Source organism: Trachypithecus francoisi, unplaced genomic scaffold (genome assembly GCF_009764315.1).
Source record: "Trachypithecus francoisi isolate TF-2019V2 unplaced genomic scaffold, Tfra_2.0 Contig01585, whole genome shotgun sequence".
NCBI classification, from domain to species: Eukaryota; Metazoa; Chordata; class Mammalia; order Primates; family Cercopithecidae; genus Trachypithecus; species Trachypithecus francoisi.
Genome location: NW_022681444.1, coordinates 7,815,001 through 7,823,574, shown reverse-complemented (window position 1 = coordinate 7,823,574; position 8,574 = coordinate 7,815,001). Strand labels below are relative to the sequence as shown.

The window sequence follows — 8,574 nt, the reverse complement described above, 5'->3', positions numbered from 1 at the left end:
TGTCACCCAGGCTGGAGTGCAGTGGCACAATCTCGGCTCACTCCAACCTTCCAGGTTCAAGCGATTCTTCTGCCTCAACCTCCAGAGTAGCTGAGATTACAGGTGCCCTGTCACCACACCCGGCTAACTTTTGTGTTTTTAGTAGAGAGGGGGTTTCTCCATGTTGGCCATACTAGTCTCAAACTCCTGACCTCAGATGATCTACTCACTTCTGCCTCCCAAAGTGTTGGGATTACAGGCGTGAGCCACAACGTCCGGCTTTAATTCATTATTGTTAATATTTTTGAGACAGGGTCTTGCTCTGTTGCTCAAGCTGGATGGCAATGGAACGATCATGGCTCACTGCAACTTCAGCCTTCTAGGTTCAAGCTATCCTCCTGTCTCAGCTTCCCAAGTAGCTGGGACCACAGGTGCATGCCACTATGCCCAGCTAACTTTTTTTTTTTTTTTTTTTTTTTTTTGTAGAGACAGGGTCTTGCGATGTTGCCCAGGCTGGACTCAAATTCCTGGCCTCCAGCCATCCTCCTGCCTGGGCCTCCTGATGTGCTGGGATTACAGTCGTGAGCCACTAGACCCGGGTTAGCTGCACCTTTTAATGGAGGAGAATGATAAGTAGGTTGAAAATGGTGGGGTGGGATTGGAGAAATGCATCACCATAAAGTATTTTTTAACTGGGGGCCCATGTTGGGAGTCGCACGGTTACTCAGAAAAGGATCCAGTAGTAGCATTAACCGAGGGAGAAAGATAAGCTGTGGGGAAAGGCCTAGTGAGTCAGAGGAGTTGGAATTCCAAACATTTTCCATAGCTTGTCAGTAACGACATTTGTGCAGATCTTTGGATATATAAAGAGGGAGTCCGTCTATTGATAAAACGAGCGCTGGGTTTACCAACGCTAGGCTTTGGCTCACCCTGATCGTCACCGCCGGGCGGTGAGATGGACGCCTTATTGCCTCCATCTGGTGGACTGCGCTCTGTGCTTCCAGCGGTGGAGGAATTGTCCGCCTCCACCGGGTCAGCACGTGCTGGATTTGAACCAAACAAGTTATCTGTGTACCCCACGCCTTTGCTTTTACCCACTAGGCGGTAACGTGATTTCACGCCTGAGAGTTTCTTGGCTGAACAAGTTGGAAATCATTGGTTTCAAAGATTGGAAATCACTGGGTGCACGCCCCTGGATATTTTCCCCAACCACTCGAGGCCGTCGCGCTTGCTTCGACGTCTCTATTCGCACAGTGCGCAGATACCACCGCCTCACTCTCACCGCGCCAGTGTGCGGGGCTCTCGGGCCTCCCTCGGGCGGTGGGAAAAGAGCCTCTCGGGCTCACTCTACTCGGCGCGCATGGCTGCCAGGGGAAAGTATTGTCCTTAAAGTCAGAGGGGCGCTGCGCGCAGGGGAGCGATCTCAGACCTCCGCGGAGCATCGGTGATCCCAGGGACGGCCGCGTTCCAAGGCAAGCGCTAGTACTGCGAGCAGAGAGTGGTCACTAAGAAGTCATTAGGAGATTGGCAGGGGGAGTCCTCGGAATCCGGTTCCCGCCGTCCCTCACACCTCCCTCCGCGTCCTTCCGGACCCCGGGGCGACGCGGACCCGGCCGGGGGAGCCCGGGGAAGGGGACCGGGTCGGGGCGGGGCGGGCGCGCGTGCGCGAGCTGTCAGGCCGGCCCCGCCCCCGCTCCCCGCCCCTCCCGCCCCTCCCCCGCTCTCCTGGTGTAGGGCGGGCGGGCGCTGCGGCGGCCGCGGCTGCTGCTTCCTCGGGCCATTTTGCTGTGGAGCGGCGGGGAGGAGGAGCCGCCGAGGAGACCCCGGGCGAGGAGCTGCGAGCCAGAGGAGGCCGCGCGGACTCCGGGCTTTCCGCGGTCGCGGGGATCTCGGGGGGCAAAGGGATCGCCGGGGTGGGGGACCAGAGAGCCGCGCCCGCCGCGCGGAGCGCCCCTTCGCGCCCTCAGCACCATGAGCTGGGGTACCGAGCTCTGGGTGAGTGAGGGTCTGGGCCCCCGGGCAGATGCGGGGCGTGCGCTGCGTTTCCCCGCGGCCTGGGGAGGGGGCGCGGGCCGCGCTGCCGGGCAGAGGCGAGGGCGCGCTCGTCGGGGTCGCCGCGGCCTGGGGAGGAGGCGGGGTCCCTGTGCCCCTCGTCGGCCTTGGCCCCAGCAGGAGGTGCGGACCGGCTCGCCCTTCGGAGGCGAGGGGAGTTGGTGCGGGTCCCCGGCGGCCTGAGGAACGGCACGGGCGGGCCTGCCTGTCCCCGGAGCCCCGGGGCGGGCGGTGTGTGTCGGGCCGAGCTCTAATCTCCCGGGGCGAGCCGCAGATGCCCGGGGGGGGGCCGGGACCGGGCGTGGGGGCGTGGAGGCCCCGGCTGCGCGGCGCTGCGCTGGGTCTCTGGGCGCCCCGGCCGCGAGTTTTGTCCTGCTTCGGTGGAGGCGCTGGCGGATCCGGTGCTTCCTCGGGGGCGGGGCGGCCGGGGCGAGCGCCGGGGGTCGGGTTTTGGGGTGCCGGGGGTACAGTGCGGTCTTCGCTCTGGAGGCGAGGACTTCTGGCCCGTGGCGGCCCCGGGCGCACTTGTTCTTTCGGGGTAGCTCAATCCTGAGTGGATGTGGGCACTGCGACGTCTGGTCTGGAGGAGAAAGTGGGAGTTGGGGAGACATCTTACGTGATCTCCCTCAGGAAGAGGCTTTCGCGGGGTCAATCTTTAACGGTTGCTCGGAGAAAAGAGTTTTCAGTGGGGAAAGTTGACGGTGAGGGGCGCCTCGCGGGGATGCTTGGCCGGGGGGTGCGCACGGTAAACGGGCAGCCCTCGGGGCTGAGGGCCGTCCCCAGGAAGGCGAGGGGCCGGCTGTGGATGGAGCTCTTTCCCTGCCGTCCGCGGATTCCTGGGGAAATCACTGGGCAGGGGATGGGCAGTGCGGCGGCCGGGGAAGGAGTAGACGAAATCTCTTGAGGGCACTGAAATGCCCTCAAGATGAGCCATTTCCCAGGATGAACTCTGAAGTGCCTTTTGGAATTCTATTTGCAAAGGGTGTGGAGGAGAAAGTGTAGGGTGGTGTTGCTATCTGAGATGAGGCCGAGAAATCTCCTGTCAAAAGAAAACAAGGTTAGAGCAATTGCAGAAACAGAGCGCATCCTCCCTTGTTTTTTTGTTTTGTTTTATTTTGCTTTAATTGTTTTTACATAACCATTTGTTAGGTACCGAAGCAGCTACGGTTGTTATTACCAAAATCCTGAGGGCAATAGCTCCCTTAAATTAAGATAATTCATTTTATAAACATCTTCTGCCTAAAAGGGATTTATGACAAAATTTCCGCTGAAGTTTACAAGTATCCATTTTGAAAATAAAATAGTTTAAAATATTTGCACACACCAGTTTAGGCAAAATTTAGCAGTTTGAGTGCTGTATTGAAGTTTCTTTCCTCTTCTAACCCACTCCCTGTAGCTCTCTTTAGCTTATCTGGGGTGGGGAAGCAAATCAGAAGTAATCTTTATCAGGATAGTAGACATTGTGGCACTTTGTTTTTTTCACTTGTTCAAACAGCAGGTGGAATTATGGGGAGGGAAAAGGTACAATATATTTCTGAGTGAAATAGGGACCGAACACAATACCTTGGTGGACAGTTCAGTGATGTTGGTAAATGGGAAAGAATATAATTCCAAAGAGAGGGAGTGGCTATAGCAAAACTGCTAAAATAGCAGCAATTGCCTGCATTATTCCGTACATTTATTTTTGAGGGTGGAGGTGTGGGAAGGAAGGCAGGGTTAGGAGTGGTTGAAAATAAATGAGAGAGGCTGGGCACAGTGGCTCAGGCCTGTAATCCCAGCACCTTGGGAGGCCGAGTTGGGAGGATCTTTTGGGCCCAGGAGTTCAAGAACAGCTTGGGGAATATCTGGAGATGTCTTCTCTTAAAAAAATAAAATAAAAAGGAAAATAAATGGGAACTGGAATATATACAAATAAATGATATGAAATCTTAGATTTGCTTCACAATAATTTGTGTTGTTAGTAGATCAGAGATAGTGAGACAGAATTGGCCATTATGAAGCCAGATGCTGGGTACAGGAGTGTTCATTACATTATTCTTTCTAGTATATATGTTTGACATTTTCTACAATAAAAATAATTGGAAAATATTTTCAAAGGAGAAGGATGTGAACTATCTGTAATTTTTTCACTTGATAATTTTATGAGGTAGAATGAATCAGTTAACAGTTCTATATATGCAAGTGTATGGCAATGAGGAGTTTTTAAAAAGACATTTTTAAAAACTTCTTTTTTTTTTACCTGAGACGGAGTCTTGCTCTGTTGCCTGCCTAGGCTGGCATGCAGTGGCGTGATCTCGGCTCACTGCAGCCTCTGCCTCCCAGGTTCATACAATTCTCCTGCCTCAGCCTCCCGAGTAGCTGGGATTATAGGCGCCTGCCTCCATGCCCAGCTAATTTTTTGTGTGTTTAATAGAGACGGGGTTTCGCCATGTTGGCCAGGCTGATCTCAAATTCCTGACGTCAGGTAATCCGTCTGCCTCAGCCTCCCAAAGTGCTAGGATTACAGGCATGAGCCACCACACCTGACCTTAAAAAAGACATTCTTATGAGTACCAGCATTTGTCTTTGAGTAGCTTACAGTTTAATATAGGGAAAGGAATGAACACATGATTGTGCTACTGAGAGAAATGCAAAATCTAAGTTTTCAGGTGAAGTGCAAAGATGTATAAGGCTTAGTAGCTTTTGAGATTTAAAAAAACTGGAATAATGAAGGATTACGAAAAGTAAACCCCATTTCTCCGGCGGTCAGAGACTTGGTGATGTGTGGTACACTGGGTAGCCGAGCGGAGGGCAGTGATTAAGGGTTTTCCTTGAATGGTGGCTTTGGAATCATGCACATGTATAATGAGATAATGATGGGGCACTCAAGCCGAACTTGGCAGAATTATTCTTCTAGATGGAGAAAGAGCTATGGTTTGGGTGACCATGAGTTATTTGTAACAGGTGGTTGCAGCTCTCAGGGACCTTCACGAATACTATCAGATTTTACATACATTTTAGGACTTCAGGTTAAAGTCAATATAGGCTTTTAGAAACTACAGATTTCTAATGTGCATTTTACACTGAAGGCCTACTCTAAGCCACATCCTGCTTTGTAGAGGGAGTAAAACCTTTCTCTTCCTCTTTCTTTTTTACTTTTTCTTCAACTCCTTCATAGAAATAAACTTTCTTTCTTTCTTTCTTTTTTTTTTTTTGAAACAAAGCTTCACTCTTGTTACCCAGGCTGGAGTGCAGTGTCACGATCTCGTCTCACTGCAGCTTCCATCTCCCAGGTTCTAGCGATTTCCTTGCCTTAGCCTCCCGCGTAGCTAGGACTACAGGTGTGCGTTACCACACCTGGCTAAGTTTTTGTTTTTTTTGTAGAGATGGGGTTTCACCATTTTGGTCAGGCTGGTCTCGAACTCCTGACCTCAAGTGATCCACCCACGGCCTCCCAAAGTGCTCGGATTATAGGCGTGAGCTACCTCACCCAGGCTTAAATGGCCATTTTGAAGTGATTAGGTTATAATAAAATAGTTTACAGCTCTTCATAACATTGCCTTTTAATCAATTTTCAAAATTTTTATTGAACAACTACGGTGTGCGCAAGACAGCAGCCTGAATCTGTTGTAAGTCACGTTATATATATTGAAAGATATCTACGTGGAAGCATAGAAAGTAGGTTTTACCTCTAGCCTGTAACATCAGAGTCAAAAGATAATTATGTTTTTATGTAAAATTAACCAAAATACATTTACTCAAGACTTGTTAAAAAGGCAGTGTTAGTAAGGTAAATATGTTCACTGCCTTGTGGAAGTTGTGGCTGGTTGTTGGAGAAATGGCAAGCAAGAGTTGCTTACATTTGAATGTTGTTTTTTTTTTCCTTGCCTGCTTACTGAGGGAAGTGACAGGTTACTGAAGTGTTAGTTCGGCTTTTTATTAGCTTGCTCATTAGTGTGAAGTATGAATAAATCCATTGGAAAGTTAAGCCTTCCTCGTAATTATTCTGTTTGCAGCTAACAAATTATTCAGTGACAGAACCTGGTTTTGCTGCCTTCTAGTATCCTCTCTGTCATCTTTATTTATTTGCTGTGGTGCTAGTGAGAAATGAAGTATGTACAAGAAAGAGAACAGAGAAACCTGAATAATGCATATTGGTTAGCATAGTAAGAAGCCACCTGTGGGCTGGGCGTGGTGGCTCATGCCTGTAATCCCAGCATTTTGGGAGGCTGAGGTGGGCAGATCACGAGGTCAGGAGTTTGAGACCAGCCTGACCAAGATGGTGAAACCCCATCTCTACTAAAAATACAAAAATTAGCCTGGCGTGGTGGTCCACGCTGGTAATCCCAGCTACTCGGGAGGCTGAGGCAGAGAATCCTTTGAACCCGGGAGGTGGAGGTTGCAGTGAGCCAAGATGGCGCCATTGCATTACCTTCTGGGCAACAGAGCGAGACTGTCTCAAAAAAAAAAAAAAAAAACCCACCTGTGTTGATTGTATGTCGTTTTTTGTTTTACCTGTGATTTTTAGAACCATGCCAGGCATATAATGTACATTAGACTGTTGAATATGTTGACCCTGATCATGGTGTGCGCTTTCAAGAGGCAACCATGTGAGGATTGTCTACCGACTGTATTGGGAACAATGCTTGACTTTGTGTAGGAGTTCAATAAATATTTATTGGATAAATGAATAAATCCCTTTTTTTCGTTTTGTTTTAACATTTGCTTTTTAAAAGGGAAGATAATTATAACACCTTTCTGCACGTTGGCAGTTGTAAAATATATATATAATTTTAGGTATCTTTTTGAAAAATAGACTCTGTTTTTTAGAACAGTTACGGTCCATAGCACAACTGAGAAGGTACAGAGATTTTCCGTATCCTTTCTCCCCCCAAATACACACAGTCTAGGGACCTTTTTTGCCTTTAGAGTAGGGTTTGAAAAGTTATCCCTTCTCTGTTGTTCATTCTACTTAGGCATGATATGTGTACATATGTTTATGTAAGAACACTTTATGGTGTGTTGAATTTTTTTTTTTTTTGCTAGTGTGTTGAAATTTTAAACTAGTTTTTTAAATCTTAAAGTAACTAATTATTAACAGTTCCAGGTACTGGAGAAGTATTACCTCTTCTTACTGCCCTTGAATGCTAAATTGGAGAACCATATTAACAATAGTCCCTAGCTCTTCTACTGCTCTTTTTTCTTTTTTCTTTTTTGAGATGGAGTTTCGCTCTGTCTCCCAGGCTGGTGTGCAGTGGCGCGATCTCGGCTCACTGCAACCTCTGCCTCCCAGGTTCAAGTGATTCTCATGCCTCAGCCTCCCAAGTAGCTGCAGGCCCCCACCACCATGCCCTGCCAGTTTGTGTATTTTTCGTAGTAGAGATAGGGTTTCACCATGTTGACCAGGCTGGTCTCAAACTCCTGACCTCAAGTGATCTGCCCGCCTCTGCCTTTCAAAGTGCTGGGATTACAGGTGGAGCCACCATGCCTGGCCTCTACTGCTCCTTTTTCTTAACCCTTCAGAGATTTCTGTTTGGGATAAACATGGCAAGACCAACAGGGGAGATAATACTCCCTGAACCATGGTGGGTAGGGCAGAACTGCTTCAGAAAAGAAACAAAATCAACTTAGTTTTACCATCCTTACTTCTCCGTGAGAACAAACTTTGCACATGTCTTTTCTGTTTAGTAGATATTAAAAGAAAACAAACTTTTGGGAGGCCTGGAGAGGTTTTTTTTTTTTTTTTTTTAGTAGAGACGGGGTTTCATCGTGTTAGCCAGGATGGTCTCGATCTCCTGACCTCGTGATCCGCCTGTCTCGGTCTCCCAAAGTGCTGGGATTACAGGCTTGAGCCACCGCACCCGGCCAGCCTGGAGAGATTTTGCAGTTGATATTTAGACATCAGTTTGTTGCCTTCACTTTGTACATTAGACAGAATCCTGAAAATTTGTGTAAGTTGCCATTTTGGTAGGCAAAACTGTACTTGAAGCATGTAAAAGAGTTTTATAAGTGTCTGTACTTGCTATGTGAACACATTACAATTCATGCTTTACATTGGTGAGACATGGAAAGTACTTCTTTGAAGGACCATTCAAGTATCACCCACTAACCAGCTAAAGCTAATATTATGTTTCCTGCAAGTATTACTCATACTTGTTTCATCAACACCACCCACATTTAAAAATAAGACTTTATTTTGACACTTAAAAATTGAAAGCTACTAAGAATACATGAATGCCCTGGGGAATTAATCTAATTAGATTTTAGAATGTGGGTGTGAAGTCTTCTGGAATTGGTGTTTATAAAGGAATATTTGTTTCCTGTTTTACATGTACACTCATACTAGCTTGAGCCTAGTAATGTGTTTAGTTAAAAAACTTTTTTTAAATGATAAGAGGCCAAATGTGTGTATTATATTAGAGAGTAATTTGGGGGTATGTAAGTTTTTTTGTTTCTTTGTTTGTTTTTTGAGTTGGAGTTTTGCTCTCGTCTCCCAGACTGGAGTGCAATGGCACCATCTCAGCTCACTGCAACCTCCACCTCCCAGGTTCAAGCGATTCTCCT

General features: G+C 47.8%; 1 protein-coding gene across 15 annotated transcripts in view; it reads left to right on the top strand.

Annotated features, from left to right (window-relative positions):
• Positions 1 to 1,705: 1,705 nt before the first annotated feature.
• Positions 1,706 to 8,574, top strand: part of FNBP1 (formin binding protein 1) — a 163,841-nt gene continuing 156,972 nt past the window's right edge. For all 15 annotated transcript variants that reach the window (XM_033193845.1, XM_033193801.1, XM_033193777.1 and 12 more), the window contains exon 1: positions 1,706 to 1,974. In XM_033193845.1, coding sequence (XP_033049736.1) covers positions 1,951 to 1,974 — 24 coding nt within the window. In that variant the 5' untranslated portion in view covers positions 1,706 to 1,950. The remainder of the gene's footprint in view (positions 1,975 to 8,574) is intronic.